The following is a 22,542-nucleotide window of genomic DNA, read 5'->3' as shown; positions in this document are numbered from 1 at the left end:
GAGAGAAGAGAAGAAAGGAAGAAAGGGAGAGAGAGAGAAGGAGGGAGGGAGGAAGGAAGGAAGGAAGGAAGGAAGGAAGGAAGGAAGGAAGGAAGGAAGGAAGGAAGGAAGAAAATAAAAACACCCACAAGGAATGGAATGGAGAAAAGAAAATTACTGAGGCTGATACAAGAAGAGGAAGTTAAGCAGCAAAAAGGGAGTGGGGGGTCAAAGAAGGGCAAAGATGAAAAAGATTGGATCCAAGAGGGAGAGGGATGGAAAGGATGTCTTCATTGGAGAGGGCAGAGTTCCAGACTGGTCCAGGCAGGATCAGGGTGGGGCTTTGCAAGGATCTCCACAGGGAACTGCAAGCCTGTCCCTTTTCCTCTCCCTTTCCCCCAGGCTGAGACAGAAGCAAAGGGAGGAGGACATTTTCCAACCCTCTGCTATTTATAACTCCAATCCAGAAACAGAGCCAGGAGGAGAGAGAGGAAATAATTTGGGACAACTGGAACCTAGCTTGTTCCCACCTCCCTTCTCATTGGGTGTTGGTCTTTTGTATATCCACCTGTCCATCTTTCCCTTGTCTCTCTATGTTGTTTTGTCTCATCTCAAACTTTTTGTCCCTCTTCTTGTCTCTGTCACTTGGAACCCTTCTTCGACAATTTTTCAATATCTATATGTTGTCTCTGCCCCTCAAACTCTATCATACTCTTGAGATTTTCTCTTCTCAGGGGCGCCTGGGTGGCTCAGTGGGTTAAGCGTTCAACTTAGGCTCAGGTCATGACCTCACAGTTTGTGGGTTCCAGCCCCTTCAACTCCCCTTCGGCCTCTGTGCTGACAGCTCAGAGCCTGGAGCCTGCTTTGGATTCTGTGTCTCCCTCTCTCTCTGCCCCTCCCCTGTTCCCTCTCTGTCTCTCAAAAGTGAATACACTTTTTAAAATATGTATTTAAAAAAAAGATTTTCTCTTTTCATGGAGCACCTGGCTGGCCCAGTCTGTAGAGCATTTGACTCTTGATCTCAGGGTTGTAAGTTCGAGCCCCACGTTGGGTGGAGAAATTACTTAAAAATGAAATCTTTGGGGGGGAAAAGATTTTCTCTTCTTCCCTTTCTTAAAAGCCCCAATGCGTCCTACCTAATTTTTCCCCATGCTCCCTTTGTCTCTCTTACTTCTTTGTCCAAGATTATACTTTTAAAAAACAAACAAAAAGGTAGGCTTTCACTCTGCTGGCCCTGAGACAGTCCTCGCCCTGGGTAAGTTACCATACATTTGAAGGTTTGGTCCTCTGTTTTTGCAACACTACACTTGTGGACATCCCTTCCAGGGGACTAGCACTATAAATAAGTACTATCAAGGAAATACATGTGCTGCCAGCAAGTTGGCACCAGGATCCTACTTTTATTATCCCCAAGATTTGCCCTCTCCATCCCTTTTCTATCTCAGAGCCCCAGACAGTAGAGCTGATATGTGACAGCAGAGTAGTAAAATCAGGATCGAACCCAGGACTCCTGACTCTGAGCCCGGATCTCCAACAGGAGTCAGAATGCCTTTAGAGCCCCAGGTGCCTTCCTCTCTGCACCTGCAGCTTCTGCCTCCCTTCATCTCCACCCCACTGGCTCCTGCTAAATCCAAGGTTGAAATCGTATGCCAAGAATCTGCTTCTGACCTCCTCTGCCCAAATATTTGAGAAGTCATCTCACCCGCCACAGGAGGAAGGAGCAGGAAAAAGAGAGAGAGAGAGGCTGCCCAAAATTAGCCTGGCTATAAATAGTGGGGCAAGGGAGGGCAGTTGAAAATGTAAGAGCCCTAAACCAGCCTAGTAAATTTAGACATGTAGATTTTCCCTAAACCTCCTTTAGGAGGACCAGGGGCGCCTGGGTGGCTCAGTCGGGGTTAAGCGTCTGGCTTCAGCTCAGGTCATGATCTCCCTATCCGTGAGTTTGAACCCTGCATGGGGCTCTGTGCTGACAGCTCAGATCCTGGAGGCTTCTTCGGATTCTGTGCCTCCCTCTCTGTCTGCCCCTCCCCCACTCACACTTTGTCACCCTCTTGTCTGAAAAATGAAGAAACCTTAAAAAAAAATTGGTTTTAAAAAGAAAAGGAGTGAGACCAGATTGTTGGAGTGAGGCACAATATCATAGGTAAAGGGGGGGAATGAAGAAGCAAGAGGGATCTGAAAAATAAAGGAAGCTCAACGTGTAAATAAATAATCTGCCAGAGAACTTCTTGTATTTGAGTGAAGAGTTTGGAAATTCATTAAATTAAAACTATAAAGATGAAGAACAGGTTAGTGATTGCCAGGGGACAGGGATGGGAGGAGATAAATATAAAAAGATAGCACCTTATACCTGAAACTAATATAACATGTATGTTAATTATACTTTAAAAATAAATAAATAGGGGCGCCTGGGTGGCTCAGTCGGTTTAAGCGTCCATCTTCAGCTCAGGTCATGATTTCACAGTTTGTGAGTTCGAGCCCCATATTGGGCTCTCTACTATCAGTGTAGAGCCCACTTCAGATCCTCTATCCCCTCTCACTCTCTACCCCTACCCCACTCTCGTGCACTCTCTCTCTCTCAAAAATAAATAAACATTTATAAATAAGTAAATAAATACCAAATACCAAATATATATGTGTGTATATATATATATATATAGCATGGGAGTTTCCATTGTGGTGATGAAGAAATCTGTATCTTGATTTTGGTGGTAGTTACTCAGATCGATACACGAGATAAAATTGCACGGAACTACACACACATGTACACACTTGCACACACATGAATACATGTGGGGCACTGGTAAAAACTGAATAAAGCCTGTAAGCTAGTTAACGGTATACCTATGTCAGCTTCTTGGTTTTGATATTGTGCTACAGTTATATGAGATGTCACCACCGAGGAAAGCTGGGTGAAGGGTACACAGGACTTCATGTACTATTTTTGCAACTTCCTCTGCGTCTATAACTATTTCAAAATAATTTTAAAAATTGATAAATGTCCAAGCCCAGCAAAGCTTTCAGCCTTTATCTGAAGCTCAGTGGAAGCTGAGACTTTCTCCAGCCCCACCTCCATGTAGGACCCGTTTTTCAGCTTCCCCAGACTAGACATTTTCTAACCACTGCCTCTAGCCTACAAGCAAACACTTCTAGAACACGCTGCAGAGTTAACTTCCCTCCACCTCATCTGGCAGCAGAGGCTTGGAGCATACATCCCAGGGTCAGCCTCTTCCTCCCCAACACACACAACATGAGGACTTTCTCACCCCACCCACATCTCTAGCACTGGATTCCTTCTGCCTGCCTCTGAATGCTGGCTGTAGCCAAAGCTCAAACTATGGGAGTAGCTGGGAGAGAAAGAATATAAGTTTGATTGAAAGGAGTCATGGGGGAAATGACTTGACTGCTTTAGGGATCCTAGGGAAACCCATGCATCTTCTGGAGAAGGGCTGGGAGGTCACTTCCCACAGGGAGCCATTTAGGCTGTCTTGAGGGCCCTTTTCTTGGAGCACTGGCCTTGGGCCAACATTTGGAACTTGGCCACACCACCAACGGCACCCCCCTTCTTGAAGCGCAGCCAGACTTCCCAGCATGAGAAGCCTTCTCCACTCACTCCATGTTCTCCTTCAGTCCTCACCCAACCCTTAACAATTCAGCAGCTTCCGGCCCTAATGTTTGGCCCCATCTTCAGTTTGAAGCTTGCTAATTAAAGCTAACTCAAAGAGATTTCAAAAGAACAAGGAAATGAGTAGGGGAAAGGAGCGTGGAGTTGCATCCATTCATTCATTAAGAGAAAATAATCTAGGTGGGAAAGTGTACAGAGAGGTGGGCAAAAAGAGATTTCACATGTCAAGTCATTCTCCAGGGATGCACGAATCTTGTGCCCATCTCTACCAAAGGCAACTGGGGAGCTGAGCTTCAACTCAGCAGAAACTCAAGTTACACAGTGAGCAGCAAAAGCCTAGAAAAAGAGCATCTGGACGATGACCCCAGAGAGATCAGCTGGAGTCCCCAAATACAGGTACCTGTGTCCTCTGCCCCGCTCTAGGGCAAAGGAACAGCCAGTGTGGGGAGGAGGGCAGGGCTGATGTCTGCAGAATCCTGGCAGTCTCCATGCCGATTGTGAAAATGTCAGGCGGTTGTGCCAAGGGGGGTGAGGGTAATGCAGGATGGGCTGGCACTCTCCCTGAGTCAACTTAATCTTAACATTCACAAACTCACCACTGAAACCCCTGACACCAACCCCCCCTCATTAGCCCCTGCCCTCTGTTTCACATCCCCAAGTAGCCATTTTCTGGTACCCCTTCCAACCCCTGCTCTTCTCTCCCAGGCCCCACAGCTCTGGGAGTGAGGCACCCAGCATCTTCCAATGTGCTTCTATTTTGCTTGCTCATTGCAGTTGGAAGCTGGAGCCAAGTGGGGGGTTGGGGGTAGGATTGGAATAGGCTGCCCGGTGATGCTCTCACTCTTCCCACTTCTATTGATCAGCCCCTTGCTAGAGCAGAACCTCTTCCCAAACACTCCTCCCCTTGCCAGGATTCTCTTCAACTGTGCCCACAAGCTAGAAGGTCATAGTGATGAGAGACAGAATCTCCCCTCCTGGGGTCTTTCCCATGGTTTATGCAGCATAGTACAGTGGTTACACTCGGCCTCCGGAGCCAGATAGCCCGGATTTGTATCCTAGCTCTACCACTTAGCTCTATTACTTATCTGCTCCGTATCTCAGAATCTTCATCTGAAAATTGAGGACAATATTTCACACGATAGTTCTAGGGATTAAATGAAGTAATACATGTAAGGCGTTTGACCCATGAGAAGTACTCAGGAAATGTTGGAAAAGTAAATGATAGGACACATACAAGCATAGACACAGACATACACATTCCAACATTTTTAAAAATTTTTTTAATGTTTATTTACCTTTGAGAGAGAGATAGTGACAGAGTGTGAGTGGGGGAGAGGCCGAGAGAGAGAGAGAGACAGAGACAGACAGAGAGAGACAGAGAGAGAACAGACAGAATCCGAGGCAGGCTCCAGGCTCTGAGCTGCCAGCACAGAGCCTGACACAGGGCTCAAACTCACAAACCATGAGATCATGACCTGAGCCAAAGTTGAACACCTAACCGACTGAGTCACCCAGGCGCCCCCACAGTCTAACATTTTTATTCAGAGTTTTTATGTTGGGGGCATTTAATGTCCTGCTTTATGCTACCACTTAACTATTTCATTCACTAACACTTTCAAGGTTGCACACCTCCCAGGACTTAATATGCTACTCTCCAAATAGCTGAATGACTCAATCAATCAGTGATCCTCAACTCTTTCTCAGAAAACCCAAGAAGAATGTTTTATTCTAAATCAGCACCTATCAGGGTGCCTGGGTGGCTCAGTTGGTTGAGCTCAAGTCATGAACTCACAGCTCGTGAGTTCGAGCCCCGCGTCAGGCTCTGTGCTGACAGCTCAGAGCCTGGAGCCTGCTTCAGGTTCTGTGTCTCCCTCTCTTTCTGCCCCTAACCCACTTGCATTGTCTCTGTCTCTCTCAAAAATAAATAAACATTAAAAAAAAATTTTAATAAATAAATAAATCAGCGCCTATTTCTCTTCCCCTGCAAGTAGATATAGCAAGGCTAATTTTCTAGTATGTAACTGGATCACAAAATGAGACTGCCAAAGTTGGAAACAGCCTTAGATATGGTTTAGTCCAACGATTCTCAATGTCAGATGCATACTAGAATTAAATAACTTTTTAAAAAATACTTGTACTGGGGCGCCTGGGTGACTCAGTCTGTTGAGTGTCTGACTTCGGCTCAGGCCATGATCTCATGGTTGACAAATTCGAGCCCCTGGTCAGGCTCTGCGCTGACAGCTCAGAGCCTGGAGCCTGCTTCAGATTCTGTGTCTCCCTCTCTCTCTGCCCCTCCCCCACTAGCGCTCTGTCTCCCTCTGTCTCAAAAATAAATAAACATTAAAAAAAAAATTTTTTAAGTTTTTTAAATGTCTATTTTTGAGGCAGAGAGAGACAGAGCATGAGCGGGGGAGGGGCAGAGAGAGAGGGAGACACAGAATCTGAAGCAGGCTCCAGGCTCTGAGCTGTCAGCGCAGAGCCCGACACGGGGCTTGAACTCACAGACCATGAGACCATGACCTGAGCTGAAGTCGGAAACTTCACCGACTGAGCCACCCAGGCGCCCCTAAAAAATCTTTTTAATAAAAACGTAAAAAATATTTGTACTTGGAGTCCACTCCTTACAGATCTAAGTTAATTTACCTAGGGCCGAGGCATTTTTGCAAACTTCCCCAGGTGGACCTAATGTTTAGCCAGGGTTGAGAGCTGCTGATTTAATCCAATCCCCTTATTTTACTAGGGGGAAAATCAAAATCCAGAGTGCATAAGCAACTTGCCCAGAATCACCCAGCATGTTAGTGCATGGTGCGCCAAGAGAGATTATGGCAATAGCAAGAATATGTTGATAATGTTTACAGTTTTTTTCTTGTTGGAGTTAATCCCGGAAGCATTTCTCTTTAATTCAGAGAGGTGTTATATGATTTACCTTTTACTGTGACAGCAGCACTTTTTCTTCTGGTCAGACTGAAAGGGTTCGCATTCCCTGACCACAAAAGGACAGAGATGGGATTATACTTTCACCACACATGGTCAACCAAATTAGCAAAGCTCCCTAGGAGGCCGCTTGAAATGCCGAAAATGCTTCTTCTCTACAATGATCACCCAGAGCTGAAGAACCTTGGCAGAGTACTGAGAAGAGAAAGGGCTGGAAACGAGAGGAATGCTTTCCCTCCCAGAGGGAGAGTGCTGAGAATCAACTGAGAACCGGCCAGAGCTGCCAGAAGGGAAAGGCGAGGAAAGGAAAAGAATTTCAATGAGTCCAGGGAGCCTCTGCTCCCCCAATACGGAACAAGGATGGATATCCTGGCAGTACCAACCCTCCCGGGAGCCTTGAGATCCAAAGATGTCCAAAACGAGCTCTGTAATATGGGTACTGGAGAAAATTTCTTCCAACACTGACCAAAAAGGGAGCCCCCAATAAAGACAAAAGCTCGCTTACCCCCAACCCTCTACAAGTCCCTCCGTTCCCAGCCAAGATCTTCTAGGTCCTCTACCCTAGGTCTCAAAAGGGGGCGGTCCAGGGCTCACGTGACACTGCGGTCACGTGACCCGGGCCCCTCGGGAGTCGAGGCACCAGTTCCAGCTCCCGCAGTCGGAGAGGGCCGGGCGCGCCCAGCCCCCAGCGCGCCGCGATCATGCTGTCTCGCCTGCTGAAAGAACACCAAGCCAAGCAGAACGAACGCAAGGAGCTGCAGGGTGAGCAGAACGTCCCTGTCCGCCGTTTTCTCTCCCGCCGCGGCCTAGCCTCAGCCGGAGCCTGGACCTCGAGTAACGGCCCAGATCCAGGGAAGGGCGCGGGCTATTGGGCATGGGCGTCGGGGAGGGGGGTGGGGGCGCTTTTTTGGAAATTCGGTTACCTTGCCAACGGGCTCTGGCCCCTCGGCAACACTGCGGCCTCCTCTGGGCCACGCCCCCCACGCTCTGTCTTCCCGCATCCTGGTCCCGCCCCTGCGCGTGGAACGCGGTGCCGATTGGCCCAGGGAGCCTCGCGTCCTGAAAGTGGCAAGGGACGCTCCTGAAGGCAGGGGGGTGCTAGGACCCGACTGAGCCGGGACTCTTAGAGGCCTGAAACCACCGAAATAGGGGTGGGGCCCTTGTTTCCTGAATCTGGCCAGGGAATCCGGGAGTTACCAATCCTCAAGCCAAGACTGTGGGAAAATAGTGCCCGAGGGTCTAGAGTCCTGGGCGCTGCCACTGACTCGTTAGCGTTCCCGGGTGAGTCGCTTCCCCTCCCAGGGTACCAGTTAACTCACCTCTAAAATGAAAAGGCCTAGAAAAAAAGTTTTCTAATAAAAAAATTTTTTTTAATAATGAAATAAAATGAAAAGGCTTCCTTTATGTTTTGCAAGGTCCTTTTCAGCTCTGGCGCTGTGAGATTAGCTGAGATGTTCCCGCAACTAGCGGAATAGTAATTAATGGGTGGTGAACCTTCAGCACCACGCTTCAAAAAACCAAGTCTCCACTCCAATCCCTTTTTCCCCCACCCCCAGAGAAGAGGAGGCGAGAGGCTATCACTGCAGCGACCTGCCTGACAGAAGCTTTGGTGGATCACCTCAATGTGGGGTATGAACCTCTTCCCATCAACCACCAGCACCCCCCGCCCCCCAAATTTAGGCACTGGCAACGTCTAGCCCTCAGATTGCTGTTGAGGGGATGAGATGTTCCATTTCATTCCCTCCATTCCTGTCACCCAGCTTAACTTTATAGAGAAAGGCTTGAGTCAGCTCTGACCCCTAACGTTGCACAAGGAGGAGCAGCAGCAGTGGTTGAAGAGGCAGCCAGATTTCCCCCTCCCCCTAATAACTTCCCTGGTGCTCACAACTTGATGCCATCTGCCCACTTCCCTTCACTCCTCCAAGTCCAGCTGTCGCTTCAGCAGGAGGGAGAGCACCCTCCTTTACCACAACTTGCCACCCTCTGCTTCTCTACCTCCCACCCTCTGGCAGGCCTGGGGAGCAGCTGGCAGGAAAGAGGTGGCACAGCCAGTGAGGGTGAGGGCAGAACCTATGCCAGGAGCTGTAGCAGAGCCAGGCTGTCTCTTCCCTTCCTTCCCGGTCTCCAGAGACCACCCCCTGTGCCAGCCCTATATGAGAATGCCAGTAACAACCCAAAACTTGGGAAGGAGCAAAGAATATTGTCTCTTGACCCTGAGTGACCCAGAAGAGTGCTGCGACGATGATGTGATAGGCTATCTGTCGGAAGAAAAGGGGCAGTATGATGTCTCCCATGGCAGGGCAAGTAGAATAGCTTGGCTGTGAATCCAGAGACTGAGTCACCCAAGTGAGCCATGCAGGGACTGTCATCTTCATTACTCATCTCTGGGGAAGATTAAGGGACAAGAAGGCAGTGGTTGGGGCCTCTGATCTCTCCCCTCCAGACCTCTCCCTTCACTCAGTGTGAAAGTAGGAGGTCAATAGGAAAAACTGGCATTTTAGGAACTCCCAGGGGAATCTCTTGAAGCATTGGGAGCCCGCTATTACTGTTTCAGCTCCTACACTACCCCCTACTATGGCCAAGCTGTCTCCCAAAGAAAAAGGACAGGGTCTGCCCCCTTTCCTTCCTCCCACATTGGCGCCTCTCGGGCTCTGCTGTGAGACTGGCCCAGGCTTCTCCCTATGCTCTTCCTTTGCTAGGGGCCACCCCTCTTTCAGCTTAAAGGACAGCTAAGCCAAAGCCAGATTAGAAAGGGTTTTGTGTTCTGCCCACGGGTCCTCTCATTCCCTGGAAAGGAAAACAAAGGCTCAGTCTATCTCAGCCCCTGTCAGGTGTCCTTCCCACTCTTTCCACCCACCCCAACCCGTTGCCCCCTCCAGCCCCCACAGATTCCAGTGGGGGGTGGATACCGGATGCGGAGTCTCCCAGCTGACCTAGAGCTTTGGGATGGTGAGTGAAAAGACTCCCTAGCCAGTAAGAGAGAACAGTTATTGTGAGATTGGGGGAAGGGGGAACAGGGCAGAGAGTTGGAGGTACCAACCTCATGGTATTAATGGTAAGTACAGCCATCCTTGGTTGAGGAGAAAAAAAAACTGCCTAGAGCAGAAAGAAGGAAGGGAGAGAGAGAGATTATGTGTGTGTGTGTTCGTTCATCTGTGTGGGCGAAAAGAGAAGGGTTGGGAGAGAGACTTGAGAGCCAAGAGGCAGCCCCTGGGATATCTTCTCTTGACCCTGAGTTCCTGGGGAGGGGAGCCACTCTCCCATCCCATCCCAGAGTCAGGGAGGGGCCCAATTTCCCTTCCCAACTTCTTGCACAGACCCTTGGGCTTCCAATCACTGCCAGATGTGTCCCTGCTGCTGGATTTTCCCAGCTTCTCTGCACCCCTTTACCCTCTCAGCTTCTTCCTCAGGGAATCCTCCCTTCTCCCACCCAGCTTCAGGAATTCCTTTGGGGGGGTAGGAGATGGTAAGTTTCTAGTCAGCTCCCAGCTAGGCTTTCCTGGGAATCCTGGGAGTGGGAGCAAGAAGCTGGTTCATTTGCATGCACAGTAGTCATTTGCATCACATCCAAGAATGGCCAAAATCATGAGGTTTTCCCCAGCCTGACTCCTGGCTGACCTCCGGCTCTTGCAGTGGAATATTAGTCCTAGAGACCACTCCCCAACAGCCGGGTGAGTTGATCTCATCTCTCTTCCAACCTCTAGTGTGGCCCAGGCCTACATGAACCAGAGAAAGCTGGATCATGAGGTGAAGACCCTACAGGTCCAGGCTGCCCAGTTTGCCAAGCAAACAGGCCAGTGGATCGGGATGGTGGAGAACTTCAATCAGGCACTCAAGGTGGGCCACACTCCCTACATCACTGGCCCCATCCTGGGCCCCCGTTAAATGCCTCCAGTCGGGTCACCTTAGGCCTCAGGTTAAAAAAGAAGTGGGGCTGGTCCCAGAAATGCCATGTATGGCCCCAGTGTCAGAAAAGCTAGAGAGATGAAAATAGCTGGTGGGTCCAAGCAAAGCCCTTTCTAGGGGATGGACGGAAAGTGCCCTTGTCTGTCTCCTTAGAGCTACATTCTACCCACCCTGATTCCCCACCTCCCACCTCCTCCCCTTCCCAGGAAATCGGGGATGTGGAGAACTGGGCTCGGAGCATCGAGCTGGACATGCGAACTATTGCCACCGCACTGGAATACGTGTACAAAGGGCAGCTGCAGTCTGCCCCCTCCTAGCCCCTCTTCCCTTTCCTCTGCCCCGCCCCTCCTATCTCCCCCAGGGTGGGGCAGGAGACAAGAATAAAACACAAGCCTCCATTTCTCTGTGGTATGTTTCAAAGAGCTACTAGCCCAGCATGGTGGGTAGGAGTGGAAGATTCAAAGACTGTCTCCCTAAGCTACAGGTACCCTTTCGCTAGAGGGTGGAACTAGCTTCCTCTTACTGTCTCACCCCTCTTTTCCTCTTTGGGCCTGGTGCGGGTGTATGTTGGGTACCTAGAGGGTAGAAGTTTCCCACACCTCCCCAGAGAAGGTCTGGGTGCCCTGCCCCAAGCTTCCTAACACAGGACTTCAGTTTCTTGCAGAGGAGAAATAGGACAGGGAGCAGGCCTGGTGCTGGCTCTGGCTCTCTGCCTCTCCACGTGCTCATGGCCTCTCCCAGCCTGGTGCTAAGCAGTGTCATGAGTCCAGACCAGGTTGGAGATTAATTCTTGGTCATGGGGGCACTTCAGGGCTTGGAAGGAGGAGGAGTGTCAGGTCCAAGGTCACCAACAGAGAGGGGTAGCTGCCATCCTTGACATAGCCCTCTTCCTGGGAGCCCATGACACAGGTGGTCAGGTACCCCCAGCTGGTAAAGCCAGCCAAGAAGGGTGCCGGGGCACACCTGGCCTGTGCCAAGCCTTGGCTTCAATTGCCAGGCTCCAGCTTCCCTGGCTCCTCCTCTCAGCCCCTCCCCTCACCCACATCCACTTAATACCCTGACACCCAGTCCGCCCACTGCAGACATTGGCATTAGCTGTAGCTAGTGTGGAAACCTGGGAAGACTGGGAGCAAAGCCTCTCGAACAAAGGAAAAGAAGGATTTGGGGCACCTACCTGCTAGCTTTCCCCAGAGGAGGTAAGCAGGGCACTGGGAGCTGGGTGCTATGAGAGGAGTATCCAGGTGTTGCATTTATTGATAAGTCAAAGCTTTTCATGTGTTTCCTCACACATTATCCCCTCTGACCCTCCACAATTCCCAGGTGGACCACGGTGGGTGTTGGCCCCACTGGTAAAATAGAAAACAGGTGAGATACTCAGCATCCCACAGTAAGTTTAGGGCCACCAGGACTAAAATGTGGGGCTCTTTGCCCCATGTGTTTCAAAAAATAAGGCCCAGTTTACATTTAGAGAATTTAGATGTCCCTGGCTTAGCGGGAGAGGTGACTGCGAACCAGATCCCTCTGCTCCCGTGCAGCAGGCCTGCACACAGGACCCCGCTAATCTGATTTTAGTTAAGTTAGCAACAAATATAGGGTCTGCCTCAATCTTTGCTTTGCTTAGATGAGCCATAGTTTGCTAATTACCCGCCCAGCAGATAATTTCTCAATATGCTCAGACCAGACTTCCAGTGAGGGAGGGGAGGATATTAGGGGCAAGGGTTTAAGAGCCAGAGTAAACTAGACAAGTTTTCCTGCCCAGTCTCGGCTGCCACCTGCAGGTCACTTGGGCTCTGGCCATGTGGCTGCCTCTGCTGCTGGGAGTCTTGGTCTGGGCAGCGCTGTGGTTGTTCAGGGACCGACAGAGCCTGCCTGCCAGCGATGCTTTCATCTTCATCACCGGCTGTGACTCAGGCTTCGGGCGGCTTCTGGCACTGAGACTGGACCAGAGAGGCTTCCGAGTCCTGGCCAGCTGCCTGACCCCCTCAGGGGCAGAGGACCTACAGCGTGTGGCCTCCTCTCGCCTCCACACCACCCTGCTTGATGTCACTGAGCCCCAGAGTGTCCAGCGGGCAGCCAAGTGGGTGGAAACACATGTTGGTGAAGCAGGTGAGTAGCAGTGGGGCCACAGGGCTCGTGGTGCAGGGTGCTCAGTCACAGGGGCGGCGGGAAGCAAGAAAAACTGCGTGGGGAAGGAGGAGTGATCAGGAGAGAGTGTTGGAACGCCTTACCTACCCGACGGGATCTGTTTCATCTCTCCACAGGGCTTTTTGGTCTGGTGAATAATGCTGGTGTGGCTGGTATCATTGGGCCCACGCCGTGGCTCACACGAGATGATTTCCATCGGGTGCTGAGTGTGAATACGCTGGGTCCCATTGGGGTCACCCTTGCCCTGCTCCCCCTGCTCCAGCAGGCCAGGGGCCGGGTGGTCAACATCACCAGTGTTCTGGGTCGCCTGGCAGCCAATGGTGGGGGCTATTGTGTCTCCAAGTTTGGCCTGGAGGCCTTCTCTGACAGCCTGAGGTAAGGGGTGCAGAGCCCTGGGCTGCCCGGCAGAGATGACTAAAACACTGCAGAGTGCGATACTGAAGAGGAGACAGCTGAGGGCTTAGCTTTGTGGCTTCAGACGCCAGCCGTCTCTCATGGGTGCTTTGTGACCTTGATAGGTTACTTCTCTTTTCCCCCAGTTTATGCCCTACCTGTTAAATCAAAATGAGAAGACCTGCCTCATGGGTGTTGTGAGTGGAATGAGGTACATGGAAGACCCCAACAGAGACTGGCATGTAGAAAATGCCCCAAGAAGCCTGCTGTCATTATTAGTATTATTAATAACTGTTACTTGTGATGAGCTAGTACCTTTGTGGAACACTTTCTCATTTCTTCCAGCAACCTTATAAGGGATTAGGTATTGATATCCTCAGGGTAATATAACTTACCCAAGTTATTACCCAAGACCACACAACTAGTTAGTAGAAATGCGGGGACTTGCCCCCAAGTCTGCTTGCCTGGTCATTACATTCTCCCTTCCCTCATCTTTAAGCAATAATGTCCAAAGTCCCTTGAGAGCACAAAGGAGACTTGACAAGTACCACATGAGACCAGAGCCTGAATTCTGATCACTACAAGTACCCCCCAGCCAGCCTATCTTCTGTAGGAAGCCTGCCTTCATCACCTTCACTCAGCAATGAATTTAAATTATATACCTTTGGGGGGGGGGTTGTTTTTTGTTTTTTTTTGAGAGAGAGCACGCATGTGCGTGCACAAGTGGAAAAGGGGCAAAGAGAGAGGGAGAATCTTAAGCAGACTCCATGCCCAGCACAGAGCTTTCGATGCAGGCAGGGCTTGATCTCCCGACTGAGATCATGACCTGAGCCGAAATGAAGAATCTACCACATAAGCGACTGAGCCACGCAGGCGTTCCCTATCCTTGGGTCTTTTCATTTTCCACTCAGCATCATGGAACACAGACTTTATACTTGGATTTCTGCATCCACGTCAAGGGAGTTGGATGTATCCCTGCAGTCTCCGCAGCAAACACCAATCTACTCCCTTCATGTCCAGCACTCAAGATTCCATGCTGTGTTCTGGGACCTAGGGAAAGGGGTTCTTCTAGCTCAGGAGTTGGTAAACTGGTTCTTAAGCCAAATCTGGTCAGTAGCCTACAAGCTAATAATGGTGTTTACATTTTTAAATGGTTACACTGTAAGTGATTATAGAAGTACCTATCTGAGGGCACCTGGGTGGCTGTCAGTTAAGCTTCCGACTTCAGCTCAGGTCATGATCTCCAGGTTCGTGAGTTTGAGCCCTGTGTCAGGCTCTGTGCTATCGAAGTAGAGCCTGCTTCATATCCTCTGTTTCCCTCTTCTCTGCCCCTCCCCCACTCACACTCTATCTCTCTCCCTCAAAAATAAACACCTTTTAAAGTACCAGGGCACCTGGATGGCTCAGTTAAGGATCCAACTTCAGCTCAGGTCATGATCTCACAGCTTGTGGGTTTGCACCCCACGTCAGACTCTGTGCTGACAGCTCAGAATCAGGAGCCTGCTTCAGATTCTGTCTCTGTCTCTCTCTGCCCCTCCCTCCCCCCTCAAATACAGACATTTAAAAAAATGTAAAAATAAAAAAAGTACCTACATGATATCATTAATTTTTATGTCTACGATGCCAAAAGTATTTACTGCCTGGCCCTTTAAGAAGTTTACTGACCCCCCCCCCCCCCACTCTAGATCATAGAATATAAAGGAAACCTCAAAAATACCTGTCCCACTTATCCCCATCCCAGGACAGCAGGGATCTCCTTTACCATCAGGACCCCTGTCCCTGGCCTGTGATAACTTCCCCATTTTAGCCCCCATACCCATGTCTCAGAAGATCCCTTTCCTATAGAGCAAGAACCCAAAAACCTCCGGTCTACTCCCATCCAGGCGGGATGTGGCTCCTTTTGGTGTCCGAGTCTCCATTGTGGAGCCTGGCTTCTTCCAAACCCCTGTGACAAACCTGGAGAGTTTGGAGAACACGCTGCAGGAGTGCTGGGCACGGCTACCTCCTGACACACAGGCCCACTACGGGGAGGCCTTCCTCACCAAGTGTGAGTATGTGGGCCCACACAGGGTCGTACAAAGGGAAATGAAAGTGCCAGAACGGCCCATCCTACACCAGCCTGCTGGGAGGAGGTGGGCAGAGAGGAGGTGAGGGAGAATGAGATGCCACAGAACATCCAGGCCATGTGGAACCTGCCCACTCGCCAAACTGGGGAGGGGACTAAGGATCCATCTCACCTCTGCTGGGGACCAGTTCCAGGACCCAGAAGACAGGGCCTGAGATAGGCTGGGGTGGGACAGGGACACTGATTACAACCACCTCCTGGACTGCAGACTTTAAAATGCAGCGGCGCATCATGAGCCTGATCTGTGACCCAGACCTGACCAAGGTGAGCAGGTGCCTGGAGCATGCCCTGACTGCTCGTCACCCCAGAACCCGTTACAGCCCAGGCTGGGATGCCAAGCTGCTCTGGCTGCCGGCCTCCTACTTGCCAGCCAGCCTGGTGGATGCTGTGCTCACCTGGGTCGTTCCCAAGCCTGCCCAGGCAGTCTGCTGAATCCAGCCTTCCAGCAAAAGATTGTTTCAGTCCCCACCCGGGTACTGCCTGGTACTGGTACAAAATAAGTACTGAATAAATGTGTATTGTTAAAAAAAAAGCACTGGAAGTGGGCAGAAATGGAGTTGCCCAGTGGGGGACTGACCCCATTTAAGTGCTAGCCCCTAGGCTGATTTAATGCCCAGGGTCTCTGGCCTGTTAAATGCCTGCAAAACAACTAGCAACTAGCGGGAAGGGGGACAGAGGCTAAGGGAACTGGCTTGTGACTAGGTGCTCTTTGAAGCACATGGAAGAATGGCCACCAGATGGCACTTTTGGACATGTATTTTCTACAAGGAGTCAAGTTGCAGTTCAGTGTTGGGAGTGCAAATGGCCTTTACCTGCTTTTCTTGGGAGGGACAGAAGGTGGTGAGGAGGGGTCAGGGCCAGGCTGGGTGGTTTCCATTGGGGAAAAAAAGCAATACCCACTTCAGTTGTCTTCTATTATCTAAGTCCAGAAAGATGGATACTGGCCACAAAGGTGTCATAGCAACTTGTCACCAGCCTGAAAGGAGCCAGGTGCCCTTTGTTGGGGAGGGAGTTGCTGGGCCCTCAGAGGTGGGCAGAAGGCCAGGGAAAAGATGTCCATGGTAAATCTGGGCTGGCCTCTCCCAGACAGAACCTTTGTGGGGAACCCCCTGACGTTTGAAGGAGATGGCTTCATGAACATTGCAGCACATGGCTAGGAGACAGGGAGGACAAAGGGCCACAGCCTCCAGATCCCCCTTCCACTGCTAGCCCCACTAAGGCCTTCAGCAAAACCCGCCTTTCCAAAACATCCCTCCCCCCGCCCTCTAAAATTAGCCTTTCTTGCCCAAGGTGCAAATACAAGGTCCCACAGGACAGGAACACGGTGGAAGGGAGGGAAAGGATAAAGTATCATTCTTCGAGACAAACTGAGACTTTTTTTCAGTCTGAAAAAATAATCAGTTTAATTGAAAAACCTGGAGTGTGCTACCCCACTCCCTTAGATGAGGGGGCTGAGGCGACCAGACCCCTACATCACCTCATAGCCACTTCGGATGCTCTTCACGAGGCAGCAGGCAAAGATAATTCCCAGTACCTAAAAGCAAAGATAGAGGGGTGGAGGAGAGTCAGAAAGGCAAAGTCTCCCAGACCCACCCAAGAGACCCCAAACACAACCAGGGCCCTCATCTCCAGGCCAGGACCTCCTCAGCACCTCTTCCCACTGCCCCTACTGCTCAGATGCCCCAGAATGAGTCCAAAAGATGCCTCTCACCTCCACAAAGGCAATGCCCAAGGCTGCTGCAGCCACCACCAGCACATTGCTCCTCAGCCAGCCCCCAATCTTCTCCACACAGCCCTGAAGAGTAGTAGCCACACAAGGCAAGAACACAATCAGAAATTTTCCACCCACCTCCTGGGTCCTTTGATCTCTCCTGCACGCTCTGTATCTTTCACCCTGCCTCTGGGAATCTGGGCATTCCCAGATACCGACCCTCCCCATCCCAAAACCCCAACCCTCTCCACCTCCATCCCTGGTCCCTCTCAACTCTTGAAACATTTCCCAGGTTTCCCAAGTCCCCTGTTCTCTCAACTTCTCCCTTACCTCTTCGTGGATCTCCTTCACCTTGAAAGAAATCCCACAGCCCTGTGTGACATTGACGCAGCAGGAGTCCGGGACTCGGCCCTTGGGCATGAGAGGGATGCTCTCCCAGTCTGTGTAGTTAGCTGCCCCGCAGCATTTAAACTGCACGAGAGGAGAAATGCCAGGCAGAAGGTTATTGCGTGAACATCCACCTTCAATATGAAGATGAGAATCTTCTTCCCCCACTACCCCTGCTCCCAGAAACCTCACTCACATCTTCCTGCATCCTGTCCACAATCGAAACCGTGTGGTTGTTTTTTGGATAATTCTGCATCTGCTGCCGGAAGTCCTTATTAAATTCTGACATCACCTGGGAATTTGGAAGGAGCATTGTTGAGGTCAAACTAAGGCAAACAGGTCCCAGAGCAGCCAGACCTCTGAGGCAGGGCCCTCCCCTTTTCCCTGCTTACCTTGTCTCTAAACACATAGCCAGCAATGGCTACAGCCACCTCCACCAGCATGATAAGAGACAGGAAGATGGCAAACTGCAGGCACAATGGGCAAGGGTCAGGTTTGGAGTCTTGGTGAGAGTGGCCTGCTGTGGCCCAGCCAGCCTCTAGCTCCTTCATAAAGGTTTTCCTCACCCACCTCCTAAGCCCCCACAGAAGTGCCCTCCCAGCAGTCCCAGACACCCATGCTGGCCCCACACTGTGCTCACCGTGACCATAAGACAGTAGTTCTCCTTGCAGGCCCCACAGCAGCCCATGAAGGCCACCAGGAAGAGGAAGGCACCCACTGCGATGATGACCACGGGCAACAGGGAGCCAGGAGTGGCCCCCTGGACAATGGTCTGCCTCAGGACCAGCTGGGCCCCTACACCCACGGCGATCAATCCCACTGCACAGGCCTGCGAGGAGGGCAGGTCAGGGTTAGGCCAGACCCACGACCTAGCAGCCCTCCGTGACAGAGGGCAGCAGCTGCACCCAGGACACAGACTTAGCCCCATCCCAGAGAGACAGATTCTCACACCTGGGAGAATATGGTGTGGGATGACCCATATTTGCCCACAGTTTGATCAAAGGCCGAAAGAGGAGTTCCCAGAAAGCCTTGACCCCAGGGCACATATTTCTAACCTAGAGTGGTGCTTCCTGTGGGCCTCTAGGGCTCCCAGAATTGCCATCTCACTATCTTCCAATGGCCACCCCCTCCTCCTCAGCTGTGACTCAGGTTCCTCAGGCCCACAAGGCCAAGGAGGAGAAGGGAGAAGGAAAAGAGGTAAGAGTGGTGAGCTCCTCCCTGGACATAGAGCAGTCTCTCAAGCCAGGACCCCAGGGCAGGAGCAAATTGTGGCCGGCTGAGCCCTTCCCCACCCCGAAGCGGTGAGAGGGATGAGGGAATGGAAAGGAATGAGGGGGTAGGGGAGAAGGGTGGGGAGGAGGGGGAAGCCCCAAGGCGATAGCATCAGGCCGGCCGTTGGCTGGTTGCCCCATTGCCCGGTATCACAAGTGGTTGGTTGGGTCACCAGACAGGAAGGGCCAGAAGGGGCGAGGGGGAGGGTGCTGTGCACCCACGCAGTCCATTCTTGGTCCAAACTAGCCTCAGAGGTCCCTGAAAGCTGGAGGGGGTGGGGTGGCCCTGCTGTCTTCGGCCCGTTTCCCGGGCTCTCCTTCCACATCTGGTCTCCAGCTGCCTTCATTCGTGGCCCCCCAGCCCTCACCACTCCGGATCCCGGTCTCCCCACACCCTGCCAGCGCGCCCCGATCATCCCCCATCCCACTCACGCAGAAGGCCAGCAGAAGAACGTAGAGCAAGAACTTGACACATTTCATTCCTCCTTCTACCGCCATGGCTGCCGGGCCTGGGGCAGAGGGGAGGGCAGGGGGATCAGAACCGGCCGAGGTGGGGGACCTCGGTTGCAAAGCTCCCCGCCGGCCCTCGAGGCCTTCCCTGCTCGGCCCCCTTTCCCGGCCCCTCCCACCCGGAAACCCGCGGTCGGATCCACGTCTCCCAGCCCCCTCTTCTTCCAGGCTGGAGGGGTGGGGGCGACCGCCGCGAAGCCCGGACCTGCCCCGCAGCCTCCCGGGCCCCGGGGCAAGATCCCAGGGCGCCGACAGAGGCCGGAGCCCGACGCCCACCCTCGGCCCGCCAGTCCCCCGGCGCCCAACACCCCCTCCCCACCCCGCCAGTCCCTAAAACAATGGTCCTCGGCCAAGCGCGACCCCCAGCCGCCTTCCCCTGCGCCCTGACCACCCCCAAAACAGAAGCGCGACCAGCTCGCCACCGCACCCCGCCCGGGCCTCTGGAACTTTTCAAAGTTGCAAAGTTTGTAGGGCCTCGGGCGCGCCCGGGAGCACGGCGGATCTCCGGGGGGCCGGGCCGAGCCCCGGAGGAGGGAGCTGCCAGCGACCACCCACCCGGAGCCGAGGCCGGCCGTGGGCCCCGAGGCCTCACCTGGGCTCCCCGAGGCTGTGCGCTCCTCTCCCGCCGCGGCTCAGGGGCTCTCTAGCGGCGCCCCCGGCTGCGGCCCCGCCCGCCGCGCGGCCCCGCCCCGGCCTCCAGCCACAGCCCCCTCCCCCGCCACCTCCCCCGCCCAGTGGCCGCCTGCCTCCCTCATGTGACGCGGTAACAGCTGCGGCCTGAGTCACCCGGCCGGCGAGGGGAGGGCCGAGCCCCCCGCCCGGCCAAGGCCACGTGGCCCCTACCCAGAAGACTGCGCCCACCCCCGAGAGGGGAGGCCACCGAGGGCAGGACCTCGGGGTGCCTGGGGCCCTTCTGGCGTCCCCGTCCCCATACCACCTCGGACTGGGAGAGTGGGACCGAGCGGCGCCAGATTCTCTCTGGTTCAGGGAAGTGGAGGAAGCGTGTGCGAGCCAAGCAGGCGTGAGAGGCCCGGAGTTACACTCTGAGCGCCCGGACCGAGCGACCGAGCTGAGGCAAGGTGATGGAATGGTCTTCCAGAGGCCGCTTCATCCTGCACCCGGAGCCCCCATCCCCATCCCCGAGTCGGCAGAGGGCGCTGTTAGATCCCTTGGATCGGGTGGGGTCAGAATAAACACTTCCAGAAAGTCCCTGGCCTCACATCCTGGGAGTCCCCCAACATTCTAGAGTGGGTATTCCGGTCCCCCTTCTGTTAGTCCCTTTCTCCATATTCTGGGGCTCTGGAGTAGTGGGCTGAGCACGGGAAGAAGCCAGTCAATCATGACGCGCCAGCGTCTGGTTCCTCCCTCTGGGGGTGGGTTGACAAGGTCTGTGCTCCCACCACCCCCACTCCCTGATGAGCTTCTTATCAGGTGGAGGCCTGGGGGAGGACACTAAAGCAGGCATGGCATCTATCTTATGGATCTCCCATCCCATACCAGCAGGCAGCACTTCACATCCCAGGGGGCAAAGCCAGATGAGGGCTGGAAGGGGAGGTGGCGGCCTCAAGCTGCCTCCCTCCATTGTGTGCCATAGTGGACCCCAGAAGGAGCTGTGTGAACCGCCAAGGGCAGAACCAGCCATTACTCCAGGCTCCCCCAAGCCTGGGCCCCACGCCCGAGGTTCTTATGGTCCTGACTTAAGAACCACTTCCTGAGTCTTAGTATGTGTACACAAAGAAGGAAAGAAACTGTTAACAGCCAAAGGAAAGAGATCTGGGCTGGGCTGAGAACCAGTTAACAGAATCACAACCTTCCAGCAAGGCACACCAAGCCCATTCTGAACCTTGCTCCCCAGTTACGACAGTAGGCAGACAGTAGGCAGGCAGCGCAAGAGGAGAGAAGATGCCGGAAAAAGTATTCATCTGTTTATTGTGCTGCCACTAGATGCCAGGCATGTGCTATGCACAGGAGATGGAGAGGGCGGACAAGGGAAGGAAGACAGTGGCACTGACCTCGATCAACAGACAGAGCCAAGTCCACACTGTAATAAGCAGAGACAGAAACCCCTGGTGGTAGGTGGACAAGCTCAGAGGGAGGGGCAGGTGGTATCTCTGCCCCAGAGGAGAAAGAGAAAGAAGAGATTTCAGATTTCTTATCACAAAGGTGGGTGGTACTCTCTGAGATGACCTTAGAGAATAAAGAAACAAGCTCTCGGTTCCAGGGACCAGGAAAGAGCCAAGTATAAAAAAGGAATATTTTTAAAAGCCCAGGGCAGGCTGGGGTTGGCTAGCTCAAAGGGTTCAGGAAGGATGTGGTGAAAAATGGACAGGACAGTGGTCTGAAGTTAAGATTGAGAAACTTTAGATGGATAACAACCAAGTATAACGCTTGGTCTTTGATTAAATCTTTGAACAAATGAACTGTGAAAGACATTTTGAGAACAACTGGGGGAGTTTGAACATGGACTGAGAATTAGACATGAAAAAAATAATTTTGTTAGCTATGATGATGGTATGATTATATAAGAAAATTATTTTTTAAAGATGCATACTAAAATATTTAAGAGTGATGTGATAGCTGTATTTGCTTTGGAATACTTCACTAAACAGATGCAGCAAAGAGCAGAGAGTCTAGGTGATAGGACCATTGACAGCCTAGAAGGCTATATTGGGTATTTTTTTTTTCTTTTAAGTAAACCTTATGCCCAATGTGGGGCTCAGACTCATAACCCCAAGATCAAGAGTCACATCCTCTATGGACTGAGCCACCCAGGCACACCAATGTTCTAAAGGCAGTGGGGAAAGTTCTAAAGGCGGTGGGGAGTTTTCGAGAGGTTGAACATCTTGGGGCTGGTCCTACATTGAAATAATGAGGAATGAATGGCAGGTAGCCCAGAAGATCTTTGAGACATCACTGCCACCATCCAAGGGAGAGTTAATGAAGGCTGGAACCACAGGGTGCCTGTGTGGCTCAGTCGGCTAAGCATCCGACCCTTGATCTCAGCTCAGATCTTGATCTCAGGGTTGTGAGTTCAAATCCCACACTGGGCTCCGTGGTGGGGGTGAAGCCTACTTAAAAAAAAAAAAAGAAAAAGGAGCCTGGAACCCTGGAAAAGAGGGAAGTCTGAGTGGCATTTCAGAGGGCAAATAAAGGACTGGGTGACTGCCTACCTGTGGAAGAGGAGAGTAGGTGGGAAAAGTCCGAAACAACTCAGAGCTTCCAGACCTGGGCACCAGGGGAGGAGGTGGTGGTCACCCAAGACAGGAGGCACCCACGAGGGGCATCCAGGTGGAGATATCCACCAGAAATTGGAGATGTGAAACTCAGAAGAGAGGAGTAGTCAGACTAGAGATAAAAAATGATATTTAAATTCATACATGGATGAGGACCAGAGCAAGAGAAGAAAACAAAGACCCTCAGGGAACCCTTATGTTTCAGGCACGTGTGGGAGGGGTCAGTATCCAGTAAAGGAGCCAAAAGGAAAAGAAAGCTGTGGAGCAGGACCCCCACACTCTACCAGGCTTGGTACTGGCATTATACACATTAGCTCATTTGA

General features: G+C 52.1%; 3 protein-coding genes across 4 annotated transcripts; 2 read left to right on the top strand and 1 right to left on the bottom strand.

The window, feature by feature from the left end:
• The first annotated feature begins 7,135 nt into the window (after positions 1-7,135).
• BLOC1S1 (biogenesis of lysosomal organelles complex 1 subunit 1) lies at positions 7,136-10,842 on the top strand. Its single transcript, XM_025926789.2, has 4 exons — positions 7,136-7,300; positions 8,095-8,167; positions 10,243-10,375; positions 10,651-10,842. Exons 1-4 carry the CDS (start codon positions 7,240-7,242, stop codon positions 10,759-10,761), a joined length of 378 nt encoding a protein of 125 aa, XP_025782574.1. The 5' UTR covers positions 7,136-7,239; the 3' UTR covers positions 10,762-10,842.
• Positions 10,843-10,975: 133 nt separating this feature from the next.
• On the top strand, positions 10,976-15,639 carry RDH5 (retinol dehydrogenase 5). 2 transcript variants are annotated; one of them, XM_025926847.2, is made up of 5 exons: positions 10,976-11,640; positions 12,223-12,550; positions 12,706-12,964; positions 14,866-15,029; positions 15,316-15,639. In XM_025926847.2, exons 2-5 carry the CDS (start codon positions 12,241-12,243, stop codon positions 15,537-15,539), a joined length of 957 nt encoding a protein of 318 aa, XP_025782632.1. In that variant the 5' UTR covers positions 10,976-11,640; positions 12,223-12,240; the 3' UTR covers positions 15,540-15,639. The 2 variants fall into 2 exon arrangements, with proteins under 2 accessions (XP_025782632.1, XP_086569261.1); XM_086713135.1 differs by having other exon boundaries at positions 12,204-12,550.
• Positions 15,640-16,481: 842 nt separating this feature from the next.
• Positions 16,482-19,721, bottom strand: CD63 (CD63 molecule). Its single transcript, XM_086713136.1, has 8 exons — positions 19,579-19,721; positions 18,909-18,985; positions 17,846-18,034; positions 17,598-17,672; positions 17,402-17,497; positions 17,149-17,289; positions 16,819-16,902; positions 16,482-16,641 (listed from the first exon to the last, which is right to left on the bottom strand). The coding sequence occupies exons 2-8, from the start codon at positions 18,972-18,974 to the stop codon at positions 16,576-16,578; spliced, it is 717 nt and encodes a 238-aa protein (XP_086569262.1). The 5' UTR covers positions 18,975-18,985; positions 19,579-19,721; the 3' UTR covers positions 16,482-16,575.
• Between the last annotated feature and the right edge of the window lie 2,821 nt (positions 19,722-22,542).

The sequence above is a fragment of the Puma concolor genome, chromosome B4, assembly GCF_028749965.1.
Source record: "Puma concolor isolate L17-30 chromosome B4, mPumCon1.1.hap2, whole genome shotgun sequence".
Lineage (NCBI taxonomy): Eukaryota > Metazoa > Chordata > Mammalia > Carnivora > Felidae > Puma > Puma concolor.
Note: the sequence above shows the minus strand (reverse complement) of the source record. Positions and strands in the feature narration are given on the sequence as shown.